Below are 15,502 nucleotides of genomic sequence, written 5' to 3' on the forward strand. Positions count from 1 at the left end.
GAAACCAGACATTGCGGCGAGTCACGTACGCTTCAGCACCCAGGTGGGCGGGCTGGACCGGCGTCTGCCCGAAACCCGGCCCAGGCTGGCAGACCACGTGATGGGTCGGGGCCAGTCAGAACGCAGACTCAGGCGATGATGTCGGATTCGGCATGGCCCCTCCCCCGAGCTCCGGGCTCCATAAAACACGGAGGAGTCCTTGGTGAAAGAGAAGGGTGTTGGGAAGTGTTGTGTTCAGTGTGGGTGTTCTTCACGTGGAGTGTTCCTGCTTCTTGACTCCGCCCACGTCTCGCCTCGACGATCCCCCTCCTGCCTGGTCCTGCCTACTGCTCCACCCTCTCCCTCTGGACTCCACCCTTCTCCACTCAAGCTCCTCCTTCAGAACACGATCTCCACACATGCGGCTGTGGCCAGAACAACGCGACTATTGTCGAGTACTGCACCACGGAGTATCCCTCCCCCGAAACACCCAAGTACCAAAAGCTATAACCTCAACCCCCTCCCTCCCTGGCTGCAAAAGTCCCTTTTTCATTGGGGTTTATTTTTCTGTGTGTGTGTCTGAGTATGCTGGCACCTGTCTGTTAAGTAAGCCTAAAGAGTGTAGAAAATCCTTATTGTTGTTACTCTTATTAATCTCGCGTCAAGTCTGCACTGTGTCTGCTTTAGTAAGTTGCTTGTATTATTGTCACACCCCACACCTCTCTCCTCTTTCCCTGTGTTACATACCCAATAAATCTTTGTTGTGCCACATGGCTCTTCCTCGCTTGCTGTTAATAAATAATTGTCATTAGGAATGTTCCCAGCTTACCTTTGGCTTTTCTCTCGTTGGTCCAGCATGGTTCGAATCCAAGTTTAGCTGGGTCTTTATTCCCAACGGTCCGTTCCTTTTGGCCGGAACGTCCTTGGCAGTGCCGCTGGGCTGCATCCGATCAGGTAGAGTGATCCAGTTCGGACAAGGCGTACCGAGGGCGTGGTTCCCCGGTGGTTAAACCGCGTGGTTAATTAGGTAACCCGATTAACCCATAGGCGGAGGACCCAATGTCACGCGGTTGAGTTATTGGCGTCCACGGTCGGTTAAGTGACCCGCCGCGTCATGGAATTATCCGTGAGCGACGGCCTACAATTCCGGGGAGTCTGGTGGAAATCGACGTCGTTTCGCCCACCCAGTGGTCTTCTCACCCGACCCCGCAACAAGATATATATTGTTACGGATCTGGACACTATTTGCATTCAATATACAGTTCCCAAAAGTCAGTTATCCCATTAAGTACATGTGCAGTCAGGTCTGTTTCCTTTTTGTTAAGTGGGAGAATCAAATGTGTGTGCTGCGACGGCTTAGTTAGGTTAATAAATCGCTTTCTTTTATTGTTACATCCCCCATTGCGATCCACGGTACCATCGCGCTTGCGCCCTGGGTTCACGGGCCACGACCGCGGGTCGTTAGCCAACTAACGACCTTTAGCAGGTGCCACATTGCAGAGACTCCCTTCCTTCGACCGCTAGGTACCCATCCGGACTCTGACCCCCGTCTCGTGTGTCTCGTCTCGTCTCGTCTCGTCACACACACACACACACACACACACACACACACACACACACACACACACACACACACACACACATCGGCTGGAGGATCCAATAAAGAACTCTGGGTTTCTTTTCTGTGTGTGTGTGTGTGTGTGTGTGTGTGTGTGTGTGTGTGTGTGTGTGTGTGTGTGTGTGTGTGTGTGTGTGTGTGTGTGTGTGTGTGTGTGTGTGTGTGTGTGTGTGTGTGTGTGTGTGTGTGTGTGTGTGTGTGTCTGCGTGTGGGCCCGTCTTTAAGTAGAACTGTGCAAGTGCTTGAATCCTTGTAAATATTCCTTGCATATTCACGTTAAGTCTTGCCTGTGTCTTTTTACTGTTAATAGACCTTTATTAGAAATGTTCCCAGTCCGTTTCTGTCCCTTCTTGCATTGGTCCAGCATGGTCCGGGTCTGAGTATAAGCGGGGTTTCATCCCCGATAATTATCCGTTCATTCCAGCTGGCATGGCTTTGGCAGTTTCCGCACGGCTGCACCCGAACCAGAGTTGGTAGTCGGAACTCTACTGCAGTCGGTAGAGTGACCTGGTTCGAGCAAGACGTGCCGAGGGCGTGGTTTCCCCGGTAGTCAAAATCGCGTAGTTACTTAGGTAAATGGGTTTTAGACAAACAAACCCTATGCTACGCGGATGAGATATTGGCATCCACGGTCGGTTCATTGACCCGTCAGCTCACGGAATTATCCAGAGCGATGGTCTACAATTCCGGGGAGTCTGGTGGGAGACGGCATAACCTCCCCCGCCTCGCGGTCGTTCTTGCCACCGACCCCCGGCCGACAACAACATATATATGTATAACATATATACATATATATATATATATATATATATGTATATATATATATATATATATATATATATATATATATATATATATATATATATATATATATATATATATATATATTGTTGTGGTTGACGAAATTCGCAAACCACCATTCAGGTCCCTTAGGTGAGATATCTCTGTAAGTATATGTGTAGTTAGGCCCAAACCCGTTGTTTAGAGGGAATAAATGTCATTTATTCGGGCTGCGACCCCTCTAGATAGCCGTTTTTCTTTTACTATCTTTATTTTGGACCAGCCGCCATTACTACCATTACTACCACCACCAACCACGTCTCAACAGCCATCACACAACAACCACCAGCCGCAACGCCGCTTCACGACAACAACAACGCCAACAGCCACGACCTTTACCGTCACAACTCGCCCTCGCAACCATCGCATCACCACCATTCCCGCGCCGCTTGTGGGCACCGATACTGGACTCGTGCAGGGCGCGCACCGAGCAGGGGTGCGAAAACACCAGCCTTTCCGAAGAAATTGGATCAAAAACGACTCACGCCCACTTCTGTTCTGTCCTATCGGCGAGCGTGGGGCGATTTGGCCCCGCCTCCAGGTGCGTCGGAGTGTGGTCGCTATATGCAGATTCATGGATCAAAAAGCATTCACGCCCACTTTTCCTCTGTCCAATGGGGAGCCAGCCAGAGGTAAAGGGTCGAAGGTAAAGGAGCGAGGCCACGGGGGCTATAAAGGGCCGCGTTCGCTCGCCAAACAGTCAGTTCGAAGTTGAGTTGGCAGTCAAGTGGAGTTCGGAGTTGAGTTGGGAAGAGCCAGTCAAGAGAGGAGTCGGAGAAGGCAGTTGGACGGAGCTGTGGAGAGTTGGAGAGGTGGCGGCGGCGAAGGCAGTCGAGGGGGTGCTCGTGGCAGAGTCGGGGAGCTGCGGAGAGGAGAGGCCGGCAACGCGACCGAGGTCGTGGTGGAGACGCTAGTCGCGGGACCCGAGCCAGGGAGATATCCTCCTTTCCCTGAGCATCAACAACCCCCTCCTGTTTCCCCCCTCGCTGAGATAGTGCGAGAAGGGGGCCCCGTTCCCAACCCATTCCAGACACTGTCCGCGAGGCCCGCGGAGTCGGGGCGCCACCGCCATTTTGCGGCTCATCATCAGACGGGTAGGCCCGACGCGGTCTCGGCCCCAGGCCCGTCTGCCCCCATCATCCTTGAGGGTGGTCCTTTTCTTTTGCTTTGAGTATATGTGTTGTCGGCGCCGTCTGTGAAGTAAAACTGTATAAGTGTTGCCGTGTGCTCGGTAGTCGGTGGTATATCTGCATTGTGTTTTGCTTTTACATTTGCTTTTTGTGTATTATTGTGTGTTTCTTCTTCTTTTACATTTGCTTTTGGTGTATAATTGTATATGTGTGCTTTCCGTTTGCCGCGAAATAAATGTGCTTTATGTTGAACTGTTTTCCCGTTTCGCTTCGTCTTTTCCTCTATTGAATCTCCATCTTACTTCACGTAAAGGGTTGGTCGTGGGCTAAAACGCCCGATAATTAATCGAACCGTCGGCGTTGACGATAACACCGCTCGGTTATCCCGATAGTACGGAACGGGTCGCTTAAAGTGGCCCGTGTCCGAAGTCGACCTGCAGCGAGGTGCGATCGCCCGGTCTACCCTCCGTGTGGGTACTTAGGTAGGTCGAATTTGGCGAGCAACCCTATCCCACGCGGGGGCCGATTGGCACGATCGTGGTGAGGCCGAAAGGCCCACCCGTGACTAGTTCCCGGCGTTAGTCCGAGAGGGTCACGACGGGATTGTCCGTCCGGTGGGCGACGTGCCGCGATTCGAGTTACATGGCCGCTCGCACGCCGGCGGGCGCGAATCCGCAACAATATATATATACACAGACATACATATACATATCCATATATTCATATACATACACATGTACATATATATTTGGGAGTCATGCCTGGAAGGAGGGAAAGGAAGTTTGTATCAGTAAAAAGAAGAGTCAGAAAGGCAGTGTTCGGTCAGGGATTGGAAGAGGTGTTCGTTTGAAGATAAGGAATGCGAGTTGGGGGGTGGGGAAGAGGGAGATTTTTTAAAGTCTGTAGTTGGTGGGTGAAACATTCATCAACAAGAGTTAGGATAAGAATGGTCGATCTGCTTCAACTGGACAAACAGGAAACAGTAAAAAAATAATATAAAAAGAAGAAAAAAAAACAGATAATTGAGCAGATGAGGTTTATCTCAAACCTTGTTGTAAAGCTCGTAGAGTTCCTTGTGATTAAACTCCATGAGCAGCTTCTCCATACTCTACACACACACACACACACACACACACACACACACACACACACACACACACACACACACACACACACACACACACACACACACACACACACACACACACAGTAAGAGAAGGTAAAAGAGTACACCACGTTTGGTGATTTTCGTACAAATGCAAGAATTCAGTTTTTAAATTAAATAATCAAACTCTCAGAATGCCCCTTTGGTACTTTCTCAAATCGTTGTTTGCACAACATCTCATTAATGCAAGCACAATCAGCAACAGTTAAAAACTTTCAATGGCTCTACCGTGCCTCAAGATTGTAAACCGATGACAATTTAAACTTGCTCTCACACAATGGAGAACAACCGATCACATATGAACAGGGGTGTAGTTACAGCTTTGGAAAAGTACGAATACTCACATCAGATGCCAAAATGGCGTGGACAAAAAGGAACACACAAGAAGCGTGTGTGAAAAACTATGTCCGTCTGGGTCCGAGTGGTGGTGAGGGCTTAGAAGGGAAAAATAAACCATGATGGCCATGACTGTGATCAGGACACACAATAGCATCGCCCATCATCACATTTAGCACCTCGTCTTCGTGTGTGGATTAAAGCATTTGTGTTTGGCTTGCAATTTCATTATTACTTTCAAAAATGATGAAAACAATAAAAAAATAAGTGGGTAAGGAATGGTTAGGAAGGAAGTTACAAGCGAGAGGGGTGAAAAGGGAAATTCATCCATGGGGAATGATGAAGCGTGGTTTAAAATTGTTTTTATTTACAAGGACATTTCAGGGGCTGGGACAAGGGGGGGGCACTTGGCCCATCATACCTGTGCTTTTATCAACACCACATTAATTCAATTGATCAGTTTATCAACTTCATTTCACTAAAGGGGACGGGTCAGGGAAAGATGGGGAGTGTGGAGGGGAAAGCAGAGAGACATAATTCGGTGTTAATTATTTATCTTACTACGAGCAGGGACACCAAGCATTGCCCGGTACTGTTTTAATCCTTTTGGCATTTTAAAGAAATTAAAAAAAAATTCAATATTTTTCTTTGTGGGAGCCCAAATCACTTCCCTCCATCCACTCAGGAATGTGGTCGGGTATCATTTAATATTACCTTTCACATAGCGACAAAGGATTAGGCACGGTTGATAAATTAAAATAACCCCACCCCCCCAAAAAAAATAATAATAATAATAATAATAATCCAACTTCTTTTTCCACAAAAACACTTTCCGGAACTCACAGATGAACCTCTGAAAGTTTGACGAAGATCCGTTTGGCCATCTCTGAGAAAAATGGCAACACAGACAGACAGACAGACATCTCTTTTATCATATACATTATCATTTTACTTTTAGCATGAAGAGGCCTGGCAGGATGGCTGAGAAGCATGCACACTTCCTCTAAGCTGTCCACCCTGGGTTTGAATCCTGACCCAGCTACAGACTGTCATCCCAGTGTTTCATGAATATGTGCACAGTGAATCGAATGGATGTTAAAATGGGGGCATCGCATCTGCCGTTATTAGTTGGTGGACGTTAAAGATCCCATGGCATCCTTAACGAAGAGCAGAGAGCTATCGAAGAGCAGGCCATGAACAAATTACAAATTCTTGCACACTCAGTGGAGTTTTCTGTGCTGGAGGGGTGACGTGTCTAAGATTGGAATTCCTAACCAAGAAACTGCTTCCGCAGATTCGACGCTGTGTATAGAGCAAGGTACACATAATGTACAAGTATGATGAGATTCAAAGTGCTTGGTAAATTTGCTGTTTAATCTGCCTTTGCGAGTAGATGCTTACGATTTCAAACTATTTTTGGCATAACACACTGTAGGTCACTACAACTGCTGAAGCTTGTGCAAATTCCCCACCTGACTTAAGCGGTAGATCGCAAGTCATGTCTCGTGAAACTTCAACATCTAATTGCCTACAGTTAATGCTCTACAGACAAATGCTGCTCCCAAACATCTCCAATGGGAATGACCGAATATTTCACTTATATTATTTATACTGAACTCCGAAGTACATGGATACTGTAGCAAGTCAGATGCTTACCCCCTGTGCCTAGCAGAGATAGACAAATGCCATTCCATCTCAAGAGATCGCTACATCAACCAATTGCGAGAAATATATTTGCAGGTGCTCTGGGCAACGATGTTGTGAATGTTGGATGTGGGGTGTGGGAAGTCGGCGTTACAACTCCAAGTACAAAGCCTACAACATCCAGGTCCCAAGTGATTTGTCACAAACAATCATTTAACGATGATGACTGCTCATGACTTGTGGTGTCGACATCGTCAATGGCGCAAGTCATGGTCTGCAGACGCGTATGAAGCATAGGTGTCCAAATCCTTCTGGGATGCATCATTTGTACAGAACCTACTCATTATAATCACTTTGTGCGTCTGAACGTAGGAACAAGTTGATCGGTGATATTAATATAAAGACAAGAAACATTTCACTTCCACAGCAGATCTTACATTTGCTTTGTAAATCTTTATTTAATATACAAGTTTATGCACAAGCTTCTGATTAATGATCAAGGCAAGGTCTAAACCCTCAAGTCATTGTGAATCAGCACAAAAGGAGCTGTGATTGAGAAAATCCTGAGCTTAGCAGAGAATACGAACAAAGCCGGGTTCTTTGAGCTCGAGATACTTGTCCCCCCCACTCCCCCGCACCCCAGCACTCCTATAATTATTCACACACGACTCAATTTCGATGAGGATAGGTAATACAACACCGGATGTCTGCCCCAACACATTTGGTACAAAGTGCTAGTTACAGCAGAACGCTTAGAAAACAAATCGATAACTGTGAATTGATCACCCTGAAAATGTCGTTAGTGTCCCAAGACTTTTCATTAATGTAGTGCACAAATGATGAGAAATGCTCAAAACCAAGGTAGTCCAGGAATTTGGCTGCTCTTACAGGATGGCCCATTTTGTTTTCCCATCTCAGCACAAAGCTCTAATATTTACTTGTGGATATTCAACATGTCACGGTACCTTTCAAAAAGGTATTCCCCATATGGCTTGAGGTACTATGGACAGGTACCATGAAAGGGGGGAGGGGGAGGAAGAGGACAAACAGGGGATGCGGGTAAAGATGAGGGGAAGGGGAGAATGCAAGAGGTTGGGTGGGGTGGAGGATGGGGTGGTTTAACAGGTGGAGAAAAGATCATGGTTTTGGAAGGGTCCTTAGGGTTTATGTAAAAGCACACAGGTGTAAGGTGAGGGATCGTTCTGTTGACCGAGCATTTACCTCCAAGATGTCTGGACTTAGGTTCCGATCCTGGTGGAGCGAGGCCAGACTCTACTCAATTCATGTGTATCCTTCAATTCCTAGCTCAAAATAATCAAGTTCCTTTTTAACTCTCAATCAATTTGTATTACCTCGATGAGTCTATCTGACATATAAAGAGTCAACTAATAATTACATTAAAATGCAATTACTATTAAATTAAAATTGCAGAGGTTTTGAGATTCATTCCTCCTTATACCCTTTGCTCCCGTCCCCTTACGGGACGCTCTCTTCCCATACTTTTTCCTCCTCTTCCTCAACATACAACTCCACTTTATCTTCCGCCTCCCTCCGCTACCCAATTTTCAGCAATAATTTTCGAAATTTAACTCCCTGAACAACGTAACAACGTAACATACGTAACAAACGTAAAAAATAGGTTGTCACTTACTTGATACTTTTAAGATGCTCCATCAAAAATACTACTACCTCATTTCTAGTCGTTTCTCCACATTCAAAATTGTACTCCCTTAGCTTTATTTATTTATTTATTTATTCATTCGTATGCAGCCGGTGGCCGCTTGGCTACATCATTTTCTGGGGGTGGGAGGGGGCGTGGCTGTGCCGCTGATGCAATGCCCCTGTTACCAGCACGCTGGTACTCATTTTGCCGACCTCGGAAGGATGACAGGCTGAGTCAACCCTACTTGGTGTTAATTCAATGGCCTGACAGGATAATAAAGCTAAGCACCTTAACCGTTAAGCCAACATAAGGCCTTCTCCGTTAGCTGAACATTGTCCACCACTATAAGTATTTTTTTATATAGATATCAAGGCGAATAGAAGAGCCAATGACAGAGGGGTGACATTGACACAGCAATGGAATGGAGGGAGTTGGTATACAAAGGATGGAGAACTGGGGAAGGATCTAACACACGGGCAGCATGAATAAGGACATACAAACCAGACAAGGAGGCAGAGTGGGCCGAGTCGACAAGGAACATGTAAGCAGACAGGAAAAAGCCGACAAATAGGGTAAATGTGAAAAGGAGTGAATGAACAGGAGAGGAGGCGGTGACAATAGAAACATGGTAAATAGGAATGGGGGATGAGATGGCAATGGCTCACCACTTTAAAGGAGCGGAGAGAAGGAACATGATCAGACAGACTTGGCAAGGTGATCGCACAGTCGAGAGAAGAGGGTGGATGTGAGCCGTTAGCCTAGATTTTGGGAGGGTAGCAAAGGTTCAGCTTGCTTGCTGAACAAATGTGGCCTATTTACAAGATGGTTTCATCGATTGCAGTCGCCATTTGAAAAACGCAGTTGATAATGTCCCCATGCAATCTCCCTTTATTTAATTTTTATTCTCCATTATAAAACACTCGCAGTGGAGAGCATTCCGAATCACCTGGAACCATGCTGTGCTCCCTACGATGAACCCTCTTCCAACGCCATGAGACCTGTGCCAAGTTTTAAAGGTCGTCAAAACCTCACTCAAGGCGACCGTCTAACTAAGTTAATGCATAAAACCATGAAGACAAATACCCCAAATGTAATAATCTTCATCATATAATTTTCAAACCAAAAGCATACATAACAGATTTAATTGCAGGCAATTAAGGTAAACGTCGCTTTGTACCTGCTTTCAATAGGAACATAATCAGGCTTTGGAATGAGAAATAAATACAGTAAATGGAAACATCTTGCTTTTCACAATAGCTGGGCATTGATAAATATATATATATTTTTTAAGGCATTGTTGGTTACAGCAATATAACTTTGCTGACAGCAGCTCTAAGTAAACAACTTGGAAACTGTCGAAGGGCCTGTGTTGTTATTCCAAGCCGTGCTACGTTGGCTGAGTGTAAGACTATATTAAAATATCACATAGCTTCGACCTTCAAACAACATCAAGAGATTGGAATGAAACAAAATGGCAAAAGCTACAGGATGGTGACAGGCGCAGAATCTAAAAATAAAAGTTGAAGTTTATGAGGCAATTTTTTTTTTTTTCATTTTCCACTGAATTTTTCTTTTCTTTTTTATATACAAAGTTGAGACTCGTGGAAGAAATATAATGCAGAACAGAAGAGGAGTAGAACAACGGGCAAACAGCGTTGTAGAGGGATATAAAAGAGACACTTGGAGGATGAATGGGCAAGCACAAGTACTGGTCTGAAAGAACAGGAAGGGAAAGCCAGGGATAAAAGCGCAATGCAACAAATGTATGGAAAGGAAGGAAAGGGAGAGGGGAGAATACACAATTACATGGAAAGGAAGGAATGGGCTTGAGGAGGGTTAATGAGGGTAGAAAAGATCAGGAATACGCATTGGCCATTATCTGACGAGGTGAACAGCCATCTTGACGCCCTGGAGACAAAATGACATTGAACAGACTGAGGAAGTTAGTTCCACAGGTGAGATAAAGTGAGGAACAAATGAATGAAGGTGAGCAGTCAGCCTGGATTTTTGGAGTTTCACCTAAAGCGGGTTACTGGCAGTACATGTATGACCTGGAGAATCATGGGGAGAAAGCATATGAGGGACGGAGGAGGCACAATGAGGAAAAGGCAAAGGGTGCGAGACCGAAAGGAGGCAGTAGAAGATAGAGGCCACCAACCTGTCAGCGATGCGAGAATAACAGGCCCAGAAATCAGCTTTGTTTTGAGAGATTCCAATAATTACCTTCGCATTCTGCGAAAGGTTATGTTTTGGTCGGCGTGTATTTATTTATTTATTTATTTATTTATTTATTTATTTGTAATCTTGTGATTCGTATAACTCAAAAAAGTATTAAACCGAATTGCATGAAATTTGGTGGGATGATTGGTTATTAGCCAGGAAGCATTCGATTAGATTTTGGGATCGTTCGGGTCAAAGGTCAAGAAAAGGTCAAAATCGTCTTTTTACGATAACACGGTCAATTTTTATTCAATTTGCATGCAACTAATGCCAAAATGTTCAGAATTCAACGCCTCATCTTGTGATATACAATATGACACAATGACGCCCATACTCTTGTTACCGGTAAGGGGTCAAAGGTCAGGGGGGGTCACGACCTTGAAAATATGCGGTTTTTGTCATAACGCGGTCAATTCTTGTCCGCTTTACATGAACCCAGCACCAAAATGTTCAGAATTTAATGCCCAATCTGGTGACACAATGACGTCATAACACGTCACCGGTTGGGGTAAAATGTCGGGGGGGGGGGTCACGCCCTTGAAAAATATGCGGTTTTCGGCATAACTCAGTCAATTCTTATTCGATTTGCATGAAACCAGCATCAAACGAGATTACCTTCTCTTGTTGAAATGTTGTATTCACCGAGCTTGCGAATGAAGACTCGCCAAAACGACGTGAGTTGATTGTTGTTTAGTCCGTAGCCCCGGAAAGTCGGGGGGGGGGGTCATGAAATTATAGATATGTGGTTTGTGTCATTAGACCATTCATATGAAACCAGTTCCCCACACTCATACCAAGAACAAAAAAAGTAGTGGCGGCGAAGGTATGCGCTCTATGAGTGCCCGTTCTAGTTTTGAAGGCATTGGGTTTCCATGGCATCAATATGTGAAAGGTGTGAGGCAGGGACACCATTCTAAAAGGGAGGGCAGTATTTTGAGCAGTGGATGAAGACTTGGTAAAATGATAAGAATTCAGATTTGCCAAGGAAAGACGATGCACGACAGAAGATGCCCAATTGGCGACTGGCTTTGGAGATCAACTTCTAGATATGTGGTTTCCCCAAGAAAGATCATAGCTGATCGTGAAGCCCAAAAGATCGAGGGACAACTTCTACAAGAGGAATGTTCACAAAGTAGATGGGAGGGTTCGCCAGACGGTCCTTTCAGCGAGACAGAGTGGAGAGTGCGTTGGACCGGCTCCCGATTCCATCAATGTTGACAGAGAGGGAAGAGGTTTCTTACACACTCTCCAACAGCATAATTTATAGCACATTGCCAGATTAAACAAATGCAGAAAGCAAAAATGTCTGTAAGGATATATGATCATTGTTCGAAGAATGCAAATTTTAACGTGGCAGTGAAAGAAAGCTATAAAGGTTGATGAGAACACTTGTCACCGAGTGAGAAAAACCTACATTTTATTCTTATTGCAAATTTCATTTCCTGCCTGTGTCTGCATATCTTTAGAGGATTCATATGCTGTCACAACTAAATGTTCACGACGTAGTTGTGCTCGTTAGAAATGCTTGCTCTCAAAGCTAAATGGCTATTAATTTAAAAGTTAAAAAGAGAAAATAAATGAGGACAGGGAGCATCAGCTTTGGACTGCTTAGAATATCAGCTTACCCATCGTGTGAGGCATAAGGACATACTTAAACGCACATCGATCCTTTACAGGTTGAACACACTAAGCTGCTGCAATTCCAATTTGATACCATTTACCATGCGCATATTGCCCAATGCCCATCAATTTTTCATGATATAAATGGTCAAGCTCCTCCGTGAGGGTCAGTCGTCAAAAACAAAAAGGACGTAAAGTGAAGTATACGATAAATAATACATAAAGTGCATGAATGTCACGATTTGGATTGTGTCCCAAAAGATTCCACCCTTCAAGCCTGCAGACAAAGCAAGTTCCCGAGCACTTTACATCGTACTGCTTGTCCTTTAATCTCACAATCTCACATCATAACTCCTCCACACTCTCATTGAACTCCCCCACCCCCCCCTCCTCCCTCCCCTTTCCACCTCTCTCTCTCTCTCTCTCTCTCTCTCTCTCTCTCTCTCTCTCTCTCTCTCTCTCTCTCTCTCTCTCTCTCTCTCTCTCTCTCTCTCTCTCTCTCTCTCTCTCTCTCTCTCTCTCTCTCTCTCTCTCTCTCTCTCTCTCTCGTCTGTTCCCTCACCCTCCTGTCTGACCCTCTCACCTCTCCTATTTCCTGCTCTCTCATTCCACCCCCACACTGATTCTCCTCTCCCTGCTCCCATCCCATCCCATCATTAGCTTTCCTTCCAACAAACCCCTCTCACAAACCCAACCCATTCAGCACCTTGTCTTCACCCTTCCCACACACAACTTCGACCATCAAACTTAAAGCAAAATATATATACATATATAGTATATACATAAAAATAAAATGTCGAATGTAGATATAGTATTCACGAGCATAAAATACATTTTGACATTTTAAAAGATGGTATAAAAACTTTGACTTTCATTCCACAATGCGGTTCCGCTTCTCATGTCTCACGAGGACATCAATCAGGGTGGCACATCAAAGCTCAGGGAACAAACGTGGAGGAGGGTGGGGAAATCAAGGCACGTCTGGCTGCATCAAAGACACACAGATTTGTAGAACCTGTGAATTTTTCATGAAGGGCATGCAGTTTATATTGCGTTTCCTGCCTATCTCATAATGTATCAAGAACCAGGGGATCAACCTTTCGATACTTACAAAAGTGACTCACAGGCACCCCAAATCAGAGAGAGCTTGAAAGCAGTTGAGGATGGAGAGGGGAGATGGGGTACAGGTCAGTAGTGCAAGCCTCATACCTGTCTTTGTATGAAACCTGGACTCTGACACGTAATGACGTGCCAATGCAAAAGAGCCACCTCGCCATCAAAGCAAGATGTGAAGAAGAATGCAGATTTCACTTGTGTACAGGGGCATGGGGGTTTATTGAATTTTAAAGATGATTAAAAAACCCAGGCGGAACATTCAACAATCAGGGATAATTTACTGCCACCGTTTAAAATGTTTACGTATCCTTCACCGCATGTCACGGAGCATTCTCAAAGCCCATCTTTTATAAACCTCGCCCCAAACGTTTACCCGCCCAAAAGGCTCTTTTTGCTTTACATCATATTTCTTAACCATGTAAACAATAAAAGCTTTAAATAACAAAAAAAATCAAAAACAACAAGAAAGCAGCTGAAAATGCAAAACCAGTCCACTTTAAATTCGAACTTCTTATTTGTCCATATGCTAAACGGTACATTTGACCTTTTAACCAAACTCGTAATATGTCTTTCCCATAATCTCATAATAAAGCTTTGTTGAAAATTTGATGACAAAAGCTGAAATGGCAAATAAAGTTACGGCGTGCACACACACACACACACACACACACACACACACACACACACACACCTGTTCCTAACAATTCTGTCACACACAAAAAAATTGGAATAAAAAAATAATAATAATAATTAATTAATAAATAAATAAAATAAACAAAGCAAAACACACAAACACACCCACACACAAACACTCACTCACAAACAAAAACAAACAAAAATAAATAAATAAATGAAAATAAAAAACAAACACACACCCAAACAAAAATAAAAACAAATGCATACATGCAAACAAACAAAAAAAACACACACACACACACACACACACACCACCCGCTGTGTGGGTGATGGACAAACGAAAACAGTGCTCGGTGGAGCGCATACCTCTCCCAGCCGAACACTGAACAGTGCACGTTTTGTATCACACTGACAGGCTCGATCTGCACCCGGAACTAAACCAAAATCTAATCGGCTTGTTCTGGTCACCTAACCAACTCATCCCTAACTTTTTGAGATATTGTGCTGCACTGTATATCATTTTAGCCCCATCACTTAATGTTGAAGAATAAATAAAATAAAATAAAATAATTCTCCGATCCGGGTCCAGACTCGGATCTTCACCAAAAAAATATTAAAATATTCTCAGATCCAGATCTTCACCAAAATCAAATCAATTCGTCCTTGTCACACAGCCAACCTGTCCAACAAGTTTCAGCCGAATCCATCCATAACTTTTTGAGAGATCATGCTCATAAGACAAACAGGGGTGAAACACCTTTGGTGGTGGAAATAAAAAGGATCAAGAACAAAAAAAGTCCAAATATTTAAAAACCAGTCTGTTCTTTTATTATTATTATTATCAAAAAATATATAATGGAGGGAGATTCCTATTCCAACATGGAGAGGAGACATCATTTTGCTCTTTCTTTCTTTCTTTCTTTCTTTCTTTCTTTCTCCCTGGCAATTACAATCGCACACCATTCCTTCATTTTGCAGTAAATCCCCTTTGAATATATCATGGAGGTACATTTGTCTAATGCACACCGAGATTCCCTTGACTCGACGTGGGACCACGTTCCAATTTTGAGGGGTTAAAGGTGAAACACTAAAAATAAATCGCACATGTTGCCTCACCACCCTTGTATTTGAATTGAGTGAGAGATTGAATTTGGTACAGAAGGTGCTTTCGAACAGCTCCAACAGGGATGCAAAGAAATATTTCAGATTGGAATCGTTTTGGGGGTCACAGAGTGGGTCAAAGGTCAAAATCGGTCACAAAATTAAGGTTCCGGGCCTCGCCAAACCTTTGTTATTTATACCAGTGCAGAGAAGACTCGGCAGAAAGAATACCTCACCACAACTCCCACAAACCAAAACAGGTAGATATTGTTCTCAAGGTCCGATGCCTTCTTTTCAATTGTATAGGGGACAAAGGTCAAAATTGGTCACCGAATTAATGGTTTTAGCATGCCAAGCATTTGTTGTCGTTTTTTACCGATGCAGGCAAGACCTGGCACAAACATACCAAGTCACAGCCCCTTCAGATATTCTGC

At 44.3% G+C, this 15,502-nt stretch overlaps 1 protein-coding gene across 7 annotated transcripts in view; it reads right to left on the minus strand.

Moving 5' to 3' along the window:
• Positions 1–15,502, minus strand: part of COMMD10 (COMM domain containing 10) — a 107,949-nt gene that overhangs the window by 35,102 nt on the left and 57,345 nt on the right. For 3 of the 7 annotated variants that reach the window (XR_015060815.1, XM_085891508.1, XM_085891509.1), the window contains one exon: positions 4,616–4,675. The exons of 1 other annotated variant lie outside the window; for it this stretch is intronic. Coding sequence is in view for 2 of the 6 variants with exons in the window: in XM_085891508.1 (XP_085747634.1) it covers positions 4,616–4,675 (60 nt within the window). In the remaining 4 variants the exon portion in view is untranslated. Of the gene's footprint in view, positions 1–4,615; positions 4,676–5,489; positions 5,955–15,502 lie in introns of all 7 variants that reach the window. 3 more of the 7 variants (XR_015060816.1, XR_015060817.1, XR_015060814.1) reach the window with 3 other exon arrangements.

Source organism: Eptatretus burgeri, chromosome 8 (assembly GCF_056783735.1).
Source record: "Eptatretus burgeri isolate ZD-2024b chromosome 8, Ebu_testis_v1, whole genome shotgun sequence".
Taxonomy (NCBI): domain Eukaryota; kingdom Metazoa; phylum Chordata; class Myxini; order Myxiniformes; family Myxinidae; genus Eptatretus; species Eptatretus burgeri.